Genomic DNA, 23276 nt, shown 5'->3' on the forward strand with positions numbered 1-23276 from the left:
CTCATCCTGTGTTAGGTTACATATTATTAGTAACGGATATCAGACACTTATCGATCGCCCTTGTAGTTAATTTTATATTTTCGCTGAATTTTAACAATTCATCGATCAAATTTATTGATAAAATATTTTTGATAAGACACGAGTGCAGTTCATCGATTTTACAATGAATAACTGAAAAGCGCAGTACTTCAGAATATTTTGAGTTACATATTTCGCTACGATAACACGAAATTCTTATCAGGATATAGGAGATAGGCCTCGGCAAAGGCGACATGTTAAAAATTATATCGCCAAATCGTGTGCTAGTAATTAAATACTAGTGTAATATATCCAAATGAAGCAGTTTCCAATACGAATGAAAACAGAGATGTTTTTTGTGGAGTATGTGTATTCATATATATGTGTTTAGAATATAATTTCTAGAAATATGTGTAAGTACATTTAAGTTGCTATAGTTCTAAATAGAATGATCATACAAAATTATACCACTGTATTACACCACTATTATTCCAGTACCACTATTCAACATACTAAGACATAGAGATATTAAAAGCACGTTTTAAGACATTGCAAAAGTGCAACTAACATTATAATTATAAAATACATGAAACATTTAAGCTAGTTAGATTTATGGTGTAGGTATAGGTTTATCAACACACTTCTGTCTAAATATCGGTTAAAGTCAAGTGATAAAATAATAAAATAGACAAACTTACCTAAATTATCATGTAATAATTATCAATAAAGGTAATCGAAAGGTAAAACGATTATAATCCTTGTTACCTGTAATTATGAGGATACCTGGATTTCTTACTTTTAGATTTACCAATGCTGCTAAATTTTCAATAACGTCTTAGGTCACCGAACATAAGTTAATTTTTTTTATCTATTTTTATGACAATTTTCATTATACAATTTATTATTTAATTCTAGGTCGTATTCTTGATATACCTTGTAAGGTGTGCGGAGACTATTCTTCCGGAAAGCATTATAATATATTTGCCTGCGATGGATGTGCAGGATTCTTTAAAAGGTCTATTCGCAGAAACAGGCAGTACGCTTGCAAAGCTAAAGGTTCCTGCGTCATCGACAAGACACACCGCAATCAGTGTCGTGCTTGTAGATTGAAGAAATGCGAGGAAGTAGGCATGAACCGCGAAGGTAAGGAATTTTACGGATTCAATTATATTCTTATTTTACGTAGATTACCGAAATTTAAAATCTTAAAAAATCGTTCAATAGGCTCCTCGCCTATAATTCGCTATAACTCAAGTGTCTTAATTTTCAAATCTTGAGGGTCTTGAAAATATGAAACTGTTTCAAGGAGGTTGCAAAGAAATCAACGTACCCCCAAAGGAACAAATTCTTTTCTGTTACTTTCTTAATAGCTTCACGATTGCTTTTTAATTTTTATCAACACCAGGTGCTTCGACAAACATTTCGGTTATTTTAAGGCATTAAGGCATAGGCTGTTTTATTTTCTTTCACGAATTAATAACCCTTGTAACCGACGAAGTGTTTATTCTGGTGCTTACCGGGCAACCCCTGCGCGCCAATTGTAGTTATTGTTTTGAAACCTTGAATATATATATATATATATATATATATATATATATATATATATATATATATATATATATATATATAATATTTTTACAACAAATCACTAAATGAATGTTATTGTGATCATCTTATAGTATTTGTTTAATTGTTGAAATCAATTATTGCATCCAATCAAAAAGCCAAAGCGCATCAATGAGGCCACTGCTATTTCCGACCATTACTAACTTATTTTTAAGGAAGAATCTAACATTGTTAGAGTCCAGAACGATTGCGGCCGATCGCCAAGTATGGCAAAATTTGATGAACAATATTCAGAGCAATACTAAGGCCTACGGCACCAACAACAATATGGAGATTATATAGGCACATTCTCCGAGTGCAGGCTAGGGATTGATGGTGATGATGAATGTAAGTCCAAAAATTAAAATCACAGTGGGAATTGAAAAGGATAACGAACTCCTTTTTTGAATGTACAAATTGAAACATATGAAAATGATAGTCAGGATCCTTCAGAATATTAATTAATTATAGAGTCATTGAATAGAAGATTAGAAAGACAATGCGCTGAATTAAACATTAAAAGAAAAACAAATCAAAAAATCATAAAGATTACATTGACAAAAGCACGAAAAAGAAAAAGGAAAACCAACCATTACTTATAGTTTACAACATTCCCTAACTACTGTTTTGACAAAGTTAAATATGAAAATGTGGTAACAACCAAAATAGAAAAGTAAATGCGAGAAGGGAAAATTGGCACAGCATGTGATATATTATACCATTCGGTAGACTTTGAAAATATAAGGAAAATGTTATGCGAGCAACTTACTCCTTAATCTTCTTGTCAATTTAAAATCAATTATCTTGTCACAATGGTATTTCATCAATTATAAATTATATAAAAATAAGCGCTTGTTCGAATGTTGAGTTGTGTAAAATTACAATGCAATCGATGAAACTTTCACAAAACTATGCAGTGTAAGTCTGCATAAAAAATAAAAAGTGTCAGCAATTTGTCAAAATATTTCTTATTTATCAAATTTAATTGTAAAACCTTCCAACTGAACCCCAGAAAAGTAATAGATCTATTCCAATAAATTGCTAAAAAATGTAAAGCCATTTTTCGAATCCAATATTAATACTCGTTATGAATTTCACTTTTTTGGTGATTGCAGGTGATTGGATGTGTTAATCTAAATTTTGGGAGGTGAAAGAAGTCAGTTGGAGCCATATAAAATAATTGACTGTGGCTATTCAATGATGTTTCAATGAGTCTTTGGTCAGAAATCTAATCTAATCATTTCCGATCATTATCATTTTAAAACTTACGTGACGGTTTGCAGTCTCCATTTTCCACGTTAAATTTCCTGGTCTTTAATAACATTAACTTCAATAAATGACATTTAAAGTTGTTCGGAGCGAGACGAATTTTCTGCCACATTTCGATTATTTTTGAATGCGCTGTACACCTATACCATATACAGTTGATTCATGGCAAGCTCTCTGCAATATTTTCAGCGACTCTGTATATGAAATTTCATAAGCAATAAAAAATTTAAAACGTTTTGTGTAAAAGTATCGGTGCTTTTATTCATTATGAATATAGCGAAACAATATTGAGAAAAACTGACAAAACCAAATTGTATAAGATGTGTTTAAACTCCGGGGTAATATAGAGAACAGTTGAGCCAACTTAGCGACAAAAAGAGCTGTCGGCGGAATTTACACAAATAATTATATAGAAATTTGTTTTTAGCTGTGCAACATGAAAGAGGCCCTCGGAATTCTACGATTCGACGATTCATGGAAAGTCAGAGATCGGCATCGATAAACAGGCCAGCGCCTTTGCCACAGACAGTAGTACCACCAGCAAGCGGTGGTTTGCTTAACATGACCTTGCCACCGCCACTGCCGCCTGGTTTGTCGGTAGTGCCCTTCGATCCAACATACATACCCAGGATTCACGCATTACCGCCAACACCGTTCATATTCAACAATGGTCATTTCTCATTGGTAAGCGTGCATAAGACCTAACCGGTTTCAAATATTATCGAGCTTATTTTATAGATTCCGTCATCGCCAACGCCGCTCAATGTTATTCCACTATCACTGAGCAGTCCACCGACAACACCGCCACAGACGATGAGTGTCAGAGATATTTGTGAAAATGCTGCCCAAGCGTTCTTCATGATGATTCGTTGGGCGTCCACTTACCGCCCGATAGTTGGCCTACCGCCGACAGATCAACTCAATTTAATAGAGCATCAATGGAGGTCTCTATTCATGTTGTTCATCTGTCAAAATCTACCATCAAATTTGGAATCTCTATTGGACCACAATCCAAGCCTCATGAACGACGTCGAATTTTTGCCAAGGTTTCAGATATTTCAAGAGTCGTTGGTTAAACTGAAAGAATTAAATCTGGATGACAACGAGCTGTTCTACTTAAGAGTGATTACGTTGCTTAATATGGACGCGCTTCCGTTGGAAGTAGCGGAGGAACTAAGCAGCAGTGGACGGATCGAGTTGCACTTCCGGGAATTTCAGAACTATTTCTTTACGTACACGTCTGCCATTAAAAAGGACCACACCAGACTAGGCAAATGTTTATACGTGTTGCATTATTACGTTAGCAAAATACCTACAGATGTCATCGAAGAATTATTTTTTAAAGCCACCTTGGGCGGTATACCAATGAACCAAATTGTTAGTGATATGTACAAGTTTTATCAAAGTTTTGCAAGAAATATATAATAACACCTCTAGGTTACTAATATAGCTGATGTAATATGACATATTATAAAAATAAATATGATCGTACAACACGATTTTCAAACATTTGTGATATTTGAGGTTTAACCAGTAAACCGTAAACCAGCTAGATATTTAAAATTTTCTTATTTTTATAAAAAAATAACTGGAGGTTTAAGCTTTAAATTAAATTAGGGAGATTAAGATTAAGAGTTATGTATGTGATATGTAATTAAGTTGCATATAGTATTTTTGTAGTATAATATACAAATTCTAAGAACGATATTTTGTATTGATAATTTTTTAATAAAATTAGGCGCCTTTAAATCGTATTTGTTTTATCAAATTCCCCCCAAGTTCAATAAAAAATGTTACGATAACGTTTATAACTGTATTAAGCAAAGAGCAAGGAAATGAATAGACCATTATGCAATTCGAGTATTTTATGTGAATTTTTAAATCTTGTTAGATTTGAATATATTATTTTTCCACTGTTTTCACATTTATTTCTATTATTTCAACATCAATTATTACAAGTAGGCTATAAGATATATTTAATTAATATTTCGACTTTTTATGGCTAATCTACAAAATGAGTATTACTCTGTATAGATTAATTAGAAAAACTACATAATATATTTTGAATAAAATTATGAACGCTAGTTATCTTTTTATTTTATCATAACACTTAGTTTAATTGTATAAATTAGCTATTGAGAAAATAGATAAAATAGATCATTCAATGCTAAACAACGCAATGACAAATATTTTATAGCTAATTTAAAATTTTTAAGATTTAATGATATATTGAAAGAGATATAAAATTAGGAAACTATTGAGAAATAAAAGCATAACATATAGCATAACAGAATATATGTGAAATGTTATAATCTGAAAAATTAGACAAAAATAAAATAAAATATTTTTATTTTCCTGAGTTTTGAAACGCCATAAAGCAGCAACTTATTTTATATCATTGAGATTTTCTTCAAATTTAATGCATCTTTCTTATATTTTTGATTATTATCAAGATTCTTCCTAAGTTAATTGTAATATGTATATTATATGGAGTGGTAATACTAGTCAGGATTGGTGGATACAAGCTCTTTTATAATATGTGAATTTAGCATGTATTTGTGATTTCCTCTCATTGCCCCAAATTAGCTATTGTTATTGCTATTGAATGTTGTATTGTTATTGTCTCCAATAACAAGTATGACAGCATTATCAGCAAACATAACCATAGTCATATTTTCCATTTGTGGTATATCACATTAATATGGTAAAATAAATACAATAAGTAAATAATTGACTCCAATACTTGTCTAATAATAGTCCTGGAATACTTGCTTTAGTTTATTTTAGTGTTATGTAGTCTTCCTCTTGTTTGACTACATATCTTCGTTGAAATATCTATATATTAATCGGATTAACGAAAATTTTATTTGTTGGTACGGTTAAAACTTATATCGAGGAAGAATTTTTACGCCTAAAATTTTTGAGTGATGTATACAAATAAATAAGTTCCAATAATGTGAAATAGGCCTTAATAAAACAACCAGGAATAGCCATTAGATAGGTTACTCAAAATATAGAAACAACTATTTTAAGCTCTATTTTCATTGGACATGGCCGGTAGATCATTCGCCAATATTTTTGTACGTCAATTGACTACGGACGTGTAATTTAACGGTGTAAATTTAGCAGCTCTATACCGCAAAATGTGTCCGTTTTATCGGAAATTATATTCAGCTGTGAAAGAAAAACCGAAGACCTCATCTTAATATAGATGAACAAAATTCCAGAATAACAAGAATCGTATGCGCTCTGTTTACCAATTATTTAATTTTATTTAGACAGGAAACAATATGACATCTATTGTTCTATCTACTGTTGAATATTGGAATAAGAAAACAGTGATGCAATTTTATTCAAAAAATGTAGGTAAAGAGATTATTTTTTTATTAAGAAGAAATTATTATTATTTTAGATGAAAACTATTAATAACAGATATAAATTATATTATAATTAAAAATAAAATGAAACTAACTACATGATATTCCTAGATGGAATACATAAAATAAATAGAAATGAAGATTTAGACATAATCTTAATTAAGAGTGATTCGGTAAATATTTTAAACCGTTGATACATATTAAGATGTTTAACGATTAATGCAATAAAATATGTAACTATATGAGAACCTTTTGAATCTTATATCAATTATTTTAGTTATTTACTTTATAGACCTAAGTTTTGAGAAGTCAATAGTTAATTCTTATATTGTAAAAATAAAGTTCTTAATTGTATTAATTATTGTTTTAATTAAAATAGATACTATCAATGCCACCCTAATGATCTAATGACAAGGAAAATATAAATGCATTATTATATAAGAGTATAGGTAAATAAATTGTATTGTAAAAATAATGATGTATTGACTGAGATTTATTTCAGCTAAAAAGTACGATCATCCATTGGTTTTAGGCTAGTAAATGTACAATATGTTAATCGAATGTTCGAGGTAGTCAATTCGTTAATGGGGTTTGTGGATCAAAAATTATAGCAATCATAGTTGATCATATTTGGCGACTTTTAGGAGAATTCCACTGCTTTCATATATAGTGGCGGCTTTTTCGTTTGATTTGAACTATATTGGCTGGCTTTGATCTAAACCAGTTTGGCCTTTTTTAAAGTAATATTTATTTATATCGTTCTTGGAGTTCATGTTAATTGTTCAAATATGTAAATTAATTTAAATATAATGTTTTTATAAAAATATAAAGGTATATAGAAATTATTTTTATTATTTGATTTAATTCTTTTTTAAATAAAGTGTGTTATTTAAAAGAAAATTTCAATATTGTATATATTCATAATTGTATATATTTATTTAGAAAAAATAATTTATACATAAAAAAGGAGTAAGTAAATGAAACTGTATAACATGTGCCAAACTTTAATTATTCTCTGTTTCAAAAATAATTGGAGCTCAGCAAGCGCATGTGCCAAACCCGGCGATATTTGTTGATTAATGAGCTATTTGGCATAGTTGAGCTGGTTTTTTTTCGTAGACTTTTTCAATAAATCTATTTGTTGAATGTTTATTTATAAAACCAAAGTAATATGCAATATTAGGGTTTTCTCTATGTAAATCCTTCATCTTTTACGACATCTATTTCACTTGTAGGGTGAACGCAAAAAATCCTCTTGATCGCGATTTTAATTGAAGTGTCACATTTTAAACTGACACTGTGCTCTTCCTTGTTTACGTTTTATTATAAAGGCCCGTCCGAGAACTACCCCCGACTATATGAATCGAAAAAGATGTCACGAGAGAAATTTTAATCGCTCTCATCCGAACTATCCGGTTGCGTCACAAATCGTCGAAAACGATACAGAACGCGACCGCCGCCCCATTTTCCCATCACGCGCAACTGTTGTCAATGAAAACACTTCCAGGGCGGACGCACGCACATGAATATGACATACGTTTTGTCGAGTTTAACGCCACAAGAACTCGACCCTGCCAACGGCGGGAACAATGCCACATTCGAGTGACGGGTTTTAAGTTTACTTTTTTACCGCCCGTACCAGATCCGAGGATTAACGGGCATTAACTGGAATAATTTCCGCGTGAAAATCATAATCATTTCTTCGTGACCCTATTTGTTTAGGATTCACAATCCATTCGGGTATGTGTTAGAAGTGTTTGACGACTGATTATTCAAACTCAAAACTTTATTACTCACTACATAGTATAAAACAAAGTCGCCTTTTCTGTCCCTATATCCCTATGTGCGCTTAAATCTTTAAAACTACGAAACGGATTTTGATGCGGTTTTTTTCTATAGATAGAGTGATTCGAGAGGAAGGTTTATATGTATAATACATGCATAATATACTAAGGCAACATTGCTAATTTTAGAGGTTTCTAACGTGATGTCGTAAATTAACCTATTTTTTAGGCTTATTTAGCAATTAGCAAAAACGCTGCCTAACCCTACGAGTTAGATCAAATTAATGTACTACAGTATTGTGCACCATAAAAAGGTCTACAAAAAAGTCCGCGATGGTATATGTTTATCTTTTAGGGATAATCCACATTAACCATTTTTATTGTTTACTTTTTACGTGAGAAAATGGCTTATTTACGAAGCTATTTTAAGCAATACGGCATTAATCCTTATCGAATTAAGTACCTTAAATACAGTGTGCAATTAATATAGATCAATATGGTTCCTTACAGCATGTAAATTAAACAAATATTTTCGGAGATATTACAAATTTAAAATTTGCGTTTAAAAATGTGTAATGTAATAAAAATTGTATGAATTTAGATATTCCAAAGATAGCAGGAAATCTTCATAGTAAGTATAGGGGAAGAGGAATTGTTTTACTCCAAATTTAATGCGTGCAGGCCAAGGGCAGTAATGAATGAACCAAAAATACTGGATCGATTTTAATCATGTTTTCATTGAGTGACATAGGCATATATATTTTATGCCCGTGCAAAGTCGGAGCGGGCCGCTATGTTTTTATATACAACGTTCATATTTTTTCTGTAGTGTATTTAATTTAGTATCAGCATTGCACCCGTGCGAAGCCGGGGCGGGTCGCTAATACATTTATAATATATTACTTCGTTAATAGACCTGATGACTAAGTTTGAAAAACTATTTTAGAATCTTCTAATGCGTTTGCTATGCATAAGATATATAATTTCTGCAAGATATAATGATTTGCAAGAAAAAAACTTATATTTGTTATCTGTCTTCATGCCAGGACAATATCAGTCCTCAGTAACTAAACTGTAAATATCAGGAGCCGCAGCATAAAAGTATTTCGTTTTGTATGCTAATTGTGAATCTTAGTGGGTATAAGTGACGAATAGTATCCCAACGTAACAATAAGTCAATAAAACACCTAATAAATGATTTATTTCGCCCCTAGCAAGACATTTTTTTAACTTAATTATATCTCACATTATGCCTAGTACAATCATAATTTAACTACTTAAGCTAAAGTTAAGAATATACTTATACACTAAACAAATTTGCGTTGTTTGGTTCGCGTCAATCTTCTGATCTCTTACTTGTTATCCAGTAGCGGTGTTGATTCCAGGTTACTGTGATTTAGCAACCTTATTTCATATATTATTTTTCATATATTTAGATTTCGAGATCATCGTGCTTGATAATTAATCGTAGAACTTTGTTTTGGGTGCATTAGGTTACTAATTGGTTTGAAATTTTAGTGCAACCCCATATTTGCACCCCATAGGTCCGAATTGGCTATATGATAAATCAATCTCGTTGATTTTAGATCAAGTTGCGAGTATCTCCCCACTAACCAGTACTATTGCTTGACTTTGAGTCTAATTTTCTCTGCTTTTTGGCTAACATGATGTTTCCAATTTAATCTACTATTCAGATTTATGCCAACTCTCACAAGGTAATGCGAATTAATTCACTTAACCTTGCACAGCTATAAATTTATGTTCTGTGATTTATATAGGTAAAGATCATTTTAATGTCTTAAATGTATTTATCTAACATGGTCTAACAAGCTGACTGTCTTTGTTTAATTTAATTAAATAATTAGTTAATTTCGTTACTTAATTCCAAACTATTTAATTTAATGTAAAATTTCATTTCTTGTATATCATACATTTATGAGATTATAACTTAATAAGTACTCATTTTCCAGTTGTCAAAAATATTAAAGGTTCTTTTCAGAACCAGGCGCGGACAAAAACTCGGAAAACTACGCTAACAAACTCAAGTTACCGATACACTGGGCGCAAAATGTTATACACAAATTTCGAAAATTAATTCGAAATCCCTTAGCAAGATGATATTTTACAGCAGATCTGTAGACTCAGATTAACTACAAATAGAAAGTTAGGAAGAAAAATATTTTACATAATAATCTGAAACGAACTCTTTTGGAAATGATATAATCTTTAAGAATTTACCGGCATATTAGTACAAGTAAGTCAGTAGCGAGGTACGCTTTTGACATAAACCCCACTAATTATGACGTGCCTTACGTACCTGACGTTCTGTCGACAAAAGAGCGATTGAATCTTCCCAAAAGGAATATCTTTTCCGCCTCTGTTTGTAGTAGCCGCAAAGGATTAAATTTATAAGGTATTTGCCATGTTACTTCCACGAAAATATGTTAAAGAATAAATAAAGGAAAGGGATGAAGAACTGTGCACTGTACTTGGGCTGGGTGGTTTTAAAATATAGATCACAAACTATAGTTTTTGCAAGTCAATTTATCTATCCAAATATTTTCAGAAATGTTACCGCTTGATACACGATGTGTTTTAGATAAACGATCGATGTTATAGTCTTAGAAAGTTGAGGGTGATAAAATTGATACAAATTACAATTTCAGCAAATTACATTTTATTTGTTAGTGTTGTGCCATTAGATGTATAAGATACAAACAAGCTTTATAACTTGCCTTAAGCCTTGCAGTTTCTTTAACATAAAGCTTTTTTAATCAAAAACTACAGGCCACAGGTTTTAAGCTTTAAATTCGATTTATTTAACTAATTTTCAGGAATTTTACTAAGTAATTCACACACGATTCTAAAGTAACCTAAATAACTATTGGTTGCAACAAATCCTAATGTTACAAATAGCAAAGAAACAATGGTCCAAAACAAAATAAAACCTAAAATATCCAGGCGGTCGAAGAATGAACCATAATGTAACACAAATGCCTCTTCGTTTTTAGGGATTTCGCTGTCGGCATTCACTGCAGGAACAGCAATTATAGTTTGCATTTTAACTATTTGTTATGTAATATGGCGTTGACTGACAACTTTCAGTATTTATGTCAAAATCATAATATTCATACCCAGGGGTGTGCAATTCCAGTGGGGCAAAGTTTTGCTTAGTTCAATCATTGGCGGCGCTGACAAATCAAATTCACGTAATTTGATTGGTTAGTTTAAAATAGTTATGTAGAAACCTGTAAGGAAAATACTTTGCTTTGATTGGTCTGCCATTTCGCCTGATTTTGTGACGTCACATTTATTGGCCAATAGTATTTAAATGAAAATGAAAAATAATTTTTAAAATTAATTTGTTAAAATAAAATCCTATACAAATATACATAAGTGTAAATAACATAAATTTATATAAACAAAAAACGAAAAAAAACTACTATGAACTCTATTCTAGGCAAAATTAAAAGATTTATAATTCTTCTATAACGCCTTCCCATATTTATCTAGTGCCATCAATTTTAAAGGATCTATTAGAGTTCTAACTTATGTTCATATATTGAAGGTAAACTTTAAATCCTTTCCTGTTGATATTGCATTAACTTTCTTAAACCAAAAGTACAATCACACCTAATAAAAACTTTTAATATTTGGTCTTGAAAATCATTATGGATTGGACAGTTGAAACACTAAAAATTTATGTGTTTTTTAAACATATTTAGATTTTAGAGTCTTTAATCTGTGGAACTACTTAATATAGAATGTAGACAAATATTCCAACAAAATTCTTTAAGCAATCTTGGTTAAGATTTGTTAAACAAATGTAGTTATTTGTAAATTTAGACAAAATAGATTTCTTTAAGGTAATAAATCCCCTAAATAAGGAATTAAATTTTTAATTGATGGCACCGTAACAAATATTTTCTTAACAAGGCAATCAAATTTAAATATAAAATAGCTCTACTATAAAATTATTGAATACTGATTGTTCTAAAAATTTAAAGAATTACAAATATTTTAGGGATATTTTACAATTAAAAGTAATATTTATTACTACTAATTATCAAGTTATAATTATTACCTTCTTGTAAGACTTCTTTATAACAACTTGGTAGATTGATTGAATTTTATTACTACTAACATCTTCATAAGTAGGTTTTTATTTTCTGTAAACAAAAAATATATAAACAGACATGTAGTAGATAGATAATTTTATATGTACTGATAAAAACAATGTTGGATATGCATTTACCCAAATACCTGTTCGTGAAGGAAAGGTAATTCTAAATTTTTCACTAAAATGTCCGTGACAGACGCCATGAAGTTGATATATTTGCATTGTGGTTTATCCAGGTAACTTACTACTATTTACTTGATCAACCCATTTTTGGAAAGGAGCGAGATCATTCTTAGATTTCTTGATCTAAACAAAAACTAAAACCTTCAAACAACAAACTTAAAAATGGACGGCTATAGAAAATGCTGACTTCACACAATTTGATCGACCAATCACGTTCCTTGTATAGTGGCGGCACCAGGAATCTAAACTAGCCAATCACAATTTGCGATCGCTGCGCTACCGTTGATTGAACTAAACAAACATTTCCCCAAGGTCGCCTATGCCGTGATATTTCTATTTTTTCTATGACTTATTTTTGTATTTTGTACGCCATGCTCAGTCAGTCGTAAGTTCCTCAATATTAATATTTATTATTTTTTACTTCCGGAAAGCAAAAAACCAAGGATTCACTTTGAGAACAACCATTTTTGGCAAAAATATTATGGAATATGAAAGACAAATAATAATTACTAACAGTAAGTTGACCGTTAATTTTCATTGAAGAAAAAAAAATCTGCAATTCAAGTCCAAAACTGAAAATTGCAAATGAAATTAATATTGAATGGTCAAATTTAATAATTCAAAAACCATTATTAAGAAAATTGAAATAACCTGGCTATTAATATTTTATACCTATACCGTCGGAAATGCTTTGATCATCTTCTACCTAATCGATTCCATTCCATCTCATTGGTAATTAATTCTTTCTCACTTCCTTCCCGTAGCCGGTAGTACTTGTGAGAGTACTTGCTTATTGATTGAGTGGGTTGTAGTGTTTGGCAAACCGCCGCACATGGCGATGGTCTATAGAGGACCACTCGAAGAGCAACATTCGCCGAGTGGAGGCATTGTTTGGTCGCGATTCGAAGGAAACCGTAAAGACCCGCATCACTGTCTACTTTTTTAGATGTTCCCGTGAGAAGATTAATCAAGTAAAAGAAATGAATGCACTATATCTTTTTATAGGGCCGTTATGAAATATGTTGAGATATTCGCACAAATCTTAAATGGTCGAAAAAGAAACATTATTTCCATTTAAAGTACAAAACAAGTATAGAAAAGAAAAAATATATTAATACCTATTATAAAAAAATGAAAAAGTAACAAGAATACAGAATGAACTTTTATGTATAAGGATAGATTAGGAAAATATCAAAAAACTAAATTTCAAAAAGAGAACTAAATATGTACTGATAATAATGCATAATTAAATTTAACATATTATAACATTTGCTAAAAGTTGAATCAAAAAACAGCGGTGTCAAACCACATGGGTAAAATGTTACCCCGAAGTCCATAGATATCGTCTCTTTTAATCCATCAGAGGCGTAGCGGTTTCGTTTTTATGAGGTGTATTTCAAATAAAACTTATTTAGTTTATTTCATTACAATGGGCGAGTCTTGCATATAGTACCATGACGTAAATCAAAATAAGAAAATGGTGCGAACCTGATTCTTCGAAACAGGCTGATACAATTCACAAAACCAACGCCAAAATCAGTTAATTAAAATAAGTGTTGCTTAATATCCATCTTAATCAACAGATTTAGGTCCTTTTGGCTGCTGGTTATATAGATGCAGTAAAAATTACTTTACAGGTCTTTCGGGCAATCTCTTTAATAAAAGAACCCAATGGGAAAAACCATTAACCTAAATATATTAATTTTGAAGGAAATTACACTAAAAATAAAGTCATTTTGCGTTTTTTTTGTTGTTTTCATGTTCGTTGGTCAACAAATGGGATTTAAACAGGTTCTCAATTTTAGATGTCAGTGGACTGCAGCGGGGATCAATATTAGTACAAAAAGTAATAACCCGTGACTTAAGAAGAATATTTCATATAAACTATTGTAGACCTACGAAATATCTCTCTAATACCTCTAACAGCTATAGTGTAGCTTCTCTTGATTTAGATGTAGTATTGAGAGTCTAGAAGATGATGTCTGCATATTAAAGTTTATTCTAATGGTTAAATGAAGAAATTAACGCTTAGAAACCTCTTTACAAATTAACGTTACATTATAATGTGGTGAATTAACTACAATAAAAATTTTGAATGCCTTGAATTACATTTAATAAGTTCAAAGACGATAAAGTAGTACACAAAACAAAATTTCTTACAATTGTTACAAATACAATAAAATTATTATAATAACTTCAGATGCTTATTTAGTGCTAATACAAGTTAAAAAAATTTAAATACTGGACAATATGTCTATCTATCAGACCATAATAAAATAATATAATACCATAATACCATAAAATTGAATATATTCACTTCATGGGATAATTTTTACTAATTATGGATTTAATTAACGACTTTTTTGTTACACCTTTTTTGTCTAATGTGATGTAGAAATGGCAAGGACAAGATTTTTAACATCAATTTTTTCTGGGGTTTATGACTCTGGTGTTCATTAAAATATTGTTTTTGTTAGTTTTCTAACCTCCTTGAAATGTTACTTGTTTTTTTAAGATAATATTATTTTATTTTTGTGGTCAAAGTTAAAATATTCATGTTAATGTTAATGTAATTAATGTAAATAAAAATGCATAACTACGTCACTGATATTGTTCGACTTGCTAACAGATAATCTCTAACTAAACTGTGCACTTAAAAATGGACCCTTGCTTTTTATTAACCCTCCTCTCGCCCGAGGCCAGGCCCACGATAGGGCGCTTTTTGACAAATTACCATTTTAAGTACAAAACGTTGCGGGCAACTGTGCTAGCGCAGTGATTTTACTGTCAACAACTTTAGGCGTTTAAGGCCTGCCCGTCTAGGGGACATCCCACAGCCGAATAAACATATATAGGGTGTATAAATAAGTGTCGAGATTTTTTTTGGTAACTTTGGAGTTTTATCCAAAGAAATTGGTACAATGTATTTTATTCAAGGTACTGTCGATCGTTTCCTATTTTTCTCGGTATTTTCGTTACAGTCAGAAAGAGCAATATCTGATAAATGCGATGGATATGACATGACAGACAGACATAACCTCTCATGCTACAAAATTACTCGATTGCCTTTTAACTTTTATGAATGACATCTTCTTGGAATAAATTTTTCTTCCATTTGTTAAAACATTTCGCCATTTAATAAAAAAAATAATTTGTTTAAAAATATTTATTCTTTACATAAGTGGGTATGATATTGATATGTTTGTATTTCTGATATCTATATAAGATATATTAAATGTTATCAATGTACTTGTACCTAATTTTTAATATATAGCAAAACAAGCATATTTCTTATTGCATCTTAACATCAAGATAGTTATTTTAGTATATTAATTTTATTCCGCGTATTTTCAAATTTGGTGCAAAACTATTAAACATTTTGGTTAGATTTCCAAATTCGATTTAAAAACACAGTCATTGCAACTGCAATATTTCAACGAGCATGCGCATTACTAATTCTTTATCAATAATACCCTCAGACGACAATTCAACTTCAAATGTTTCATTTTGCTTATAACCCCTCACAAAACAATTAACAAAAAGACTTGTTTTTTGACGACGGTTTACACCAACCATAAAGCCATTCACGTATTGAACGAGCAAACTGTTCAGAAAGCCATTGATGTTTTGTTAAACCCTCCCTACAGTACCAAATATTAAGGCTATTGTTTTAAAATAGTTGATGATTCAAACTTCAAGTGTTCTTCATGCCCTAACTGTTTAAGGCATCGTTACTGTAACAGTTTCTTCTTTTTTGGCATCATATCGGTTCAGTCTGGCTGTAGGGTTATGGTAATTTATAATAAAGCTAGTAATATTATATTTTAGAATTTAATAATCCTAACTGTGTGCATTAATCTTTTTTGGGTAACTTTTTCATAATTTGCTAAATTATCTTAAAAAATTAAATCTTAATAATTAAAGTATTTTTAAACAGTTTGAGTGTTGAATGACTTCTTCGACTGCCTTCCTTGCGTAAATACAATACCTGATGAAGCAAGTATAATTCCATTTTCCGATCGAATCGTTAACAGAATTGACATTAAAACACATTTTTCCAATTACACCAAGAGTATAGTTCATGCGTGTATAGTAGGCGTATTTCAGTTGATAACTTTAGAGTGCCTGCTATTTCATTCAATTTGAATTGACGGTCATTCAAAATTATATTGTGGATTTTTTAAATGTTTTCGTCGGTAACAATCTCTTTTGGGCATCCACTGCGTTTACCGTCTTCGGTGCTCATTTAACCATGTCTAAACTTGGCATACCAATCCTTGATGTTTGACTTTCGTGGGGCAGTGTCCGGAAACTTGCCATCAAGCCAAGTTTTAGCTTCAACTGTATGTTTTCCTTTCAAAAAGCAATATTTATCATCACGCGAAATTGCTTTTTATCGATTTTTTTCACAATAACTACAGTTGCTTCACTCAAAATGCTATAATTCACAAACTAATGATACGACAGCTGTCAAATTTATACACGCATTTTTTGAGTGCTAGGGGTAACTAAAAAACATTTGGATTTAGTTCTAATAGCGCCATCTATGTATGAGGCCGGGGACTTTTCAATTGACCTATTATTGTGTAAAGTATCAATCTTAATTATAGCTTAGATAGTGTAATTTAATTTTAATTTTGAAATACAGATGAATGTTTTTATCCCGCACTGATTTTGCTTGTGTATTGATGCAAGTACAGCAATAGTAATAAATAAAGATTGTACTAAAGATATCTTACGTAAGATGTAAGAAAAAAATAGGATATTACAGAACAGTTGTTCAACGGTTTTTAAGTTTATTAGTGAAGGAATCTATTTGATGGTGATAATCAATTATTTAAACTTAATTATTTACGATTAAAAGGAAAAAAGTGCAAAATAAAATATGTAACATCAAACTTATACGAATGATAAAGTATCATTTAGCCATTTTTTATCACAAACTCACCAGACATTAAACTTTATAACCCTCTATTACTGTCGCAGATTTGCGGTCTGTACATGTAAAATGGCGGCTTAGAATTAATTGATTCATCGCCCCTTAGAATCGAATGGCATACAGTCCTCCCATTCGAAAAAAGGCCATTCTAATAGCCGGTCTTGCTGTCGTCCGTGGATAATGTATGGCTTAATAATACTCTGCCTAAAAGGCAGGTCACTTTGTACTAAACTTCATTATTTTATTTGATCCTGTCACTAACTCTCGTACCACAAAATGTTTTCCACGTCCGGATGATACCAGCACGTATCGAATCCACGAAACCATCACAGAAATCTAGCCGTGATAGGGGGCGCAAACCGACACAGCTGTGATTTTAAGCCGCCTTTTGAATTCGTGTATATGTGCATATGTCAGAGGCATTGCAGATCGTTTGAACGATTGGCGCATTGTTAAGCGTTCGCTCTCTGTTTATTTTTGTTGAAAACTGTAAAATGTGGATGTCACGGGTCGTAGTATTTCGCCATTGATCTGTTCGACGTTTTGGGTTTTAACAAAAAAAAAAAAGAAGACGCGTCTATCGACCTACGCGAAAACTGCTTGATTACGTTTCATCTTCCTTAAATCCCTGTGGGAGCTTCAATGTTAACGTCTCTAAAGATTACTAGAGATTGCATTGTGAATGGTAAAAAAGCATTTATTGGTGACTATAGAACCTACAGATATAGCAGTGTCCAACAAATAAACAAAATTCAACGTTTTCTGATAATTATTTTATTGACATTTACATTCCGAATCGTTGAAAGAACGCCTACCAAGTGGTTGAATCGACCACAAATCGATTGGTGGCTCACAAGATTTCGTTGTTTCTTGTTCTTCTCTTTTAATAAACCCTGATATCATTCCGCAGATCTCGAATGATATCACTCAACTCCCATTGGTTCAATCTCTGCGGTTAATCACGTTTGTTCGAGATCACATGACGTGTTTTGATGCTATTTTTATGTAAATGACTTATATAGAAGACACTCGATAATATAAACACTCAATAATGAAAATATTGCGTTATATAAGAACAAAATTCGTGCCACACATAGGATCATATAGAACGCGCGGTAATATAAATATTTACGTCCAATTATGTAAAAGTTCTTGGCACGACAGTTAGTATGGGAATTCTGCAAACTGCAGAGAAACACTAATTCAGTCGTGTGAGAGTTTTTTATTATTATTATTATTTAATTATTACATTGTTACTAGTCGTCTCCGACTAACTTACAATTTGTCTTTATGATAACTTAAATCTAGGTATATAACCAGGAGGGCCCATCGGCCCTCTCTCACTCACTAGTGAAATAATGTTTATACATATTACTGCCGTATTTTTTGCATATTATATGCACTTCACTACACAACACTACAGAAGATCAGATGGTTTGAAATTCTCTTGATTTCTTGACTGACTGTGGGCATCTGAAGGTCCCGATGTAGGTAATCAGTCCTATAGTATTTGGGTGCGCCCACAATACCTCTCATGACTTTCTTCTGAAAAATTTGTATTTTGTTTATGTTACTCTTTGCAGAACATCCCCATAATTGAAGTCCGTATGTCCATATAGGTTTCAGTATTTGCTTATATAATAGCAATTTATTATGTACTGATAATTGTTTTTCTTCCAATTACCCAAATAGCAATATTTCAATTCCAGTAATTTTCTTTTCGTCTTTATATGTTCCTTCTAGCGAAGTTTTGCATCAAGATTAATTCCGAGATATTTAGCGTTGTTGCTATATGGCATGATAGTATTATTTAATGTTATAGGTGCTTGTACGGTCTAATTGTAGGTGAACTGCACGTGCACAGATTTACTTTCGTTAATACGTGTGAGAGTTAAAGCACATTTGGTTTTTGCCTTTTATCGAGGACATTGCTTACTTTCAGCATTTCTTCGACTATATCATCCATATCATATAAATGAAAATGTTTAAAATTATATAACAAAACCAAAATCTTACGCGACGTTGTATTAGGTGTGGAAGTGGCAGACTTGACAAAAAATATGGAGCATCGAAGGCAACAATCTGTAAAATTACAATTTTTCTTTAACTTACAAAACCTTTGTGAACTTGAGAAACAGAACATCAAAAAATGCAAAGGCGTCTAAAATGGAGAATTTCTTCTAAAAGTGGATTTTTAAACAACGAGGAAGGATGTCTCAATTAGCGACGAAATACTTAAAAGGACTACCAATGTTAAATGAAGAGACTGAAAATTTCGTAGCTAGTGGAAGGCGGAATTCGACTGCTGTCAGAAAATATAAGCACTACCAGAATTAAGACACCCATTTAAAGAAAAATTGATATAAATAATTAAAGAGAATTAAGAATAAAACAAATTTAAAATGCTGATAAAAGTCTTTATTGGAAAATATAACCAGAGAAAGCATATGCTGCATTATTTGAAAGATAAGCTCCGGATAGAAAGCCGGAAAGCAGCACCTTTCTAGTTTGTACTAATGCTAATGGTTCACATAAAACAAAGCCAATGATAACAGGAGAAGCAAAATAATTTAAGAACTTCAGTATACCTCTTTGTTACTCATATATGACAATTATTTTGTAACCGCAAATTTTTTATAAGATTTACCAAACTATCGCACTGAAAGTTTCTACTTTTATCAGTCCTATTAAAAAATCCCGAAAATATATCTGAGGCTTTGAAACTGTGAAAAACTATGAGAAGCTGTTTTAAATTTGCATATGATCCGGAGTGTACTTAATTAAGAAACTGTTCGAAAATGTTGTGACAATCTCTTATGTTTTCTTTGGTGTAACTAAGAAACAATTGGGATCAATTGTCAGTGCATCCTTGGATGTCATTAACTTACTAAAGATGCTGATAGCTGATATCAATTTATGGAACGAAGAACAAAGCAAACAAATTATAATTAGGAGGAAGATACAGTGTGGATGTTCCCATTGAAGTTAGAAATGTAGTTTAGAATGTTTTATGTGACTGATACGTAAACTATCAGACAGATAACACAGATATTTTAATTTACTTCTTCATAAAAAACGGTTGCAGACATTTCTAAACGCCAATTGACAATTTTAATCAGTAATTTTGATATGACGTTTATTATTTAAATCACGTTCGGTTTGACAACACTTGGTTTGAATTTGTTCACATTAACAAACGTCTACTGTATTATTTATATACATTAAAGGTAAAACCACAATAATCAAGAAAATAAGAATAAGTAAATAAAAATTACAGTTAAAACAATATGATTTTCGAAATAAAAATACTTAACATTATGCGACCTTCCATTCGTTCCATTTTAAGCCTGTTTTTTTTTTAAATAAAATTATTAAATTATCTAACTACCTATAAAAGTATATAACTAAATTTTTTTTTCTTGATTCCTGAACAGAGTGCAGATAATATAATAGACCATTAGAATATTTACAATTTTAAATTACTTAATGGATAAATTTTATTATTGAAATATAAATTAACACAACAGGTCAAAAGAATTTGCGATTCGATTTTGGATTTGCTGTTTCTTCACGGCTTTTAGGCTATATGCGATCCATCATCGAAACGATGGTGGCAAAATTTTATTATCTTTACGTTTTCTTTCGATATTAATCTTTACTCGTTGACACTACTGCAGATTAAAATTCGTACAGTATCGTAAATCCACCTACCCAAAATGTATGTACATAATAGTTACGATATTACCGCAGGTAGAGGGTTAAGTAAATTTTCTTGAAATATACACTTGGGTTGACAAATATAAAGGAGCCAGAACAAGTATAAAAGTTCAAAAGCAAAATGATCATTAGGAAGTTAATAAAATAAACAACCCATTCATTGTGGCTAGCAACAATTAGTATTATATTATATAATGGCGATTTTAGGGTTCTCAAGGTAGGTGGAAAAGGGGGTGTTAATCCAGCTGCGTTAAGAAATTACTTTCGATAAAGTAACAGAACAATGTTGAATATCCCATTTTATGGTAGGCTCAACTGAGAAGAGCCAAATCTTTGTGTTTGAAATTTATTACTGCGTTAGGGGAATTGTAAATTAATGTCTAAGTAAATTAACTTTTTTTAGGTATATTTATATATTAATAACTAAATGGAAATCCTCGGGCACTCTTCCCAGAATGTATAATAACGGGGGAATGCGAAATTTGAACCCTAAAATATATATAATATATATATTTGCGCCTTCACCGTTATCCTGAAAGACATTTAATAATGTTTTTCCATTAGCATTTGTAAGTAACAATGTAAACAACTTAATCTAAATGTTAAATTCAATAGGTTTAAAATTTCTCTACATAAAATAAGTGTTCAGAAAAGTATTACTTATAGATATGATGCTTTAAAGCCATCTTATCATATGTTTTAACAAGTTTATATTGTGCTAAGTTGTGTTTCTTTATAGTTCTACGATATTGAAACATTTTGTAAGAAGCTTAATATGAGATATATTATTTCATAATAGATATAATAGACATTTGGCCAAAAAAACAGTGACATAAAGTAGTAGTTAAGAATGTGAACTTTTAATTTATGATCTTGAAAAGGAAGATTTTAATGAGAAATGATAAAGAATTATATCAAAAATGAAGCTTATTCCATTATCAATGTGATAGGTATTGAAATATCGCAGACGAGTTAAGCCTTTGCCAAATATGTATTTTCTTTTTCTGTATTCTTATTAAAAAAACATACTATTAATAAAAACACCAGTACTGTTTAATTGTGCCAAGTAAAACCTCTAAGTTTTATTCAAAGCATAGTGTTTTTTCTTTTTCTCAGGGATTTCACCAAATTGGTAATTAAAAACCAAAACCAAATCAAAATGCCATATCCCAAAAAAAGTAGTACTGATAATTCCTTTAGATTGTCTCCAAAAATTCCAACTTTTGAAAATGCATTACTCATATCAGTTAAAAAACCCAACCCTTGCATTCAACTATACTATCCCTAGTTAAATTTTGACACAAGGCTTCACTAAACTAGCACTCTATTTCCTCTTTACTTCTTGCTTAAATTGTTTAAAAATTAATTTAAAGGTTAAGAATTAACAAACACTCTGAAATTTCAGCAATTTGTTTTTATATTTTAATAATGCAGTAAGAACTATAAAAAAATTATTTTTTAAAGTATAAATAGATGGCAATAAGTAGTACTATCATTGCAGCCGCTGTAGATTTACATCCCATCTTGAATTTCTTTTGTTTTTGATTCCTTGTTAGCTAAAAAAATATGGTTGATACAATTATTTGTATGATAACATAACATATTACCACTTGCTCCATGTAATTTATATTATTATCCAAAATTGTTACAGACTTTTGAAAACATCGAGATACAGGTTTTAGTTTTATATTGCAAATTTTTATGTTACGGCGTTTTACAGTACATGATAGATTAGCAAAATGTTTCCTAAGCTGGAGACTTATTTGATTTGCAATAAGACATATATACTGGCCATCTATAAGAAACTCTCTCCTTGATCTAAACAAATAGTAGACTAAGTGATATTACAAAAATATGTATACAACTTTTAAAAATATATTACCTGGGGCTATGTAAACTCTGGCAATTTTTGATAACATTATCTTGAACTGATTTATCTTTAATACCTAAATAATCCAGATCCTCTTTGACCAATAATTTTAAATCATTATATTCTATACGTTGTGTTTTAAATGAAGCAAGACTGCTTTCGCATCCACAACCTCGTAATATAGCTCCTACTAAATCCATCTTTTAAACATAAATAGTAAAGGATAGATTAAATCATATAATACAGAATACTCGTTATTCTACGGGTAAATAGTACTAACACAAATTATAGAGAATTGTCAAAGTTTTGTACGGTTAAAAAATATTTTTAAAAAAACGTCAAATCGGCAGTCAACATTGCCAATGTGCAGAAATCTGCTAATTAGCGGATATCG

General features: G+C 30.9%; 2 protein-coding genes across 2 annotated transcripts; one reads left to right on the top strand and one right to left on the bottom strand.

The window, feature by feature from the left end:
• The first annotated feature begins 293 nt into the window (after positions 1-293).
• On the top strand, positions 294-4412 carry tll (nuclear receptor subfamily 2 group E member tailless). The gene is made up of 4 exons (XM_076395184.1): positions 294-431; positions 934-1161; positions 3320-3576; positions 3631-4412. The coding sequence occupies exons 1-4, from the start codon at positions 428-430 to the stop codon at positions 4315-4317; spliced, it is 1176 nt and encodes a 391-aa protein (XP_076251299.1). The 5' UTR covers positions 294-427; the 3' UTR covers positions 4318-4412.
• A 17999-nt stretch (positions 4413-22411) lies between these two features.
• LOC143190682 (uncharacterized) lies at positions 22412-23214 on the bottom strand. The gene is made up of 3 exons (XM_076395185.1): positions 22895-23214; positions 22620-22830; positions 22412-22568 (listed from the first exon to the last, which is right to left on the bottom strand). Exons 1-3 carry the CDS (start codon positions 23080-23082, stop codon positions 22464-22466), a joined length of 504 nt encoding a protein of 167 aa, XP_076251300.1. The 5' UTR covers positions 23083-23214; the 3' UTR covers positions 22412-22463.
• Between the last annotated feature and the right edge of the window lie 62 nt (positions 23215-23276).

The sequence above is a fragment of the Rhynchophorus ferrugineus genome, unplaced genomic scaffold, assembly GCF_030347505.1.
Source record: "Rhynchophorus ferrugineus isolate W39M unplaced genomic scaffold, kcgeb_rfMv2 rfM2, whole genome shotgun sequence".
NCBI lineage: Eukaryota > Metazoa > Arthropoda > Insecta > Coleoptera > Curculionidae > Rhynchophorus > Rhynchophorus ferrugineus.

Coding starts and splice junctions, on each gene's coding strand:
- tll (XM_076395184.1), top strand. Junction 1,162..3,319: donor AGTAGGCATGAACCGCGAAG/GTAAGGAATTTT, acceptor ATTTGTTTTTAG/CTGTGCAACATGAAAGAGGC. Junction 3,577..3,630: donor ACAATGGTCATTTCTCATTG/GTAAGCGTGCAT, acceptor CTTATTTTATAG/ATTCCGTCATCGCCAACGCC.
- LOC143190682 (XM_076395185.1), bottom strand. CDS start 23,082: ATGGATTTAGTAGGAGCTATATTACGAGGTTGTGGATGCGAAAGCAGT. Junction 22,831..22,894: donor CAGAGTTTACATAGCCCCAG/GTAATATATTTT, acceptor CTATTTGTTTAG/ATCAAGGAGAGAGTTTCTTA. Junction 22,569..22,619: donor TAAATTACATGGAGCAAGTG/GTAATATGTTAT, acceptor ATATTTTTTTAG/CTAACAAGGAATCAAAAACA.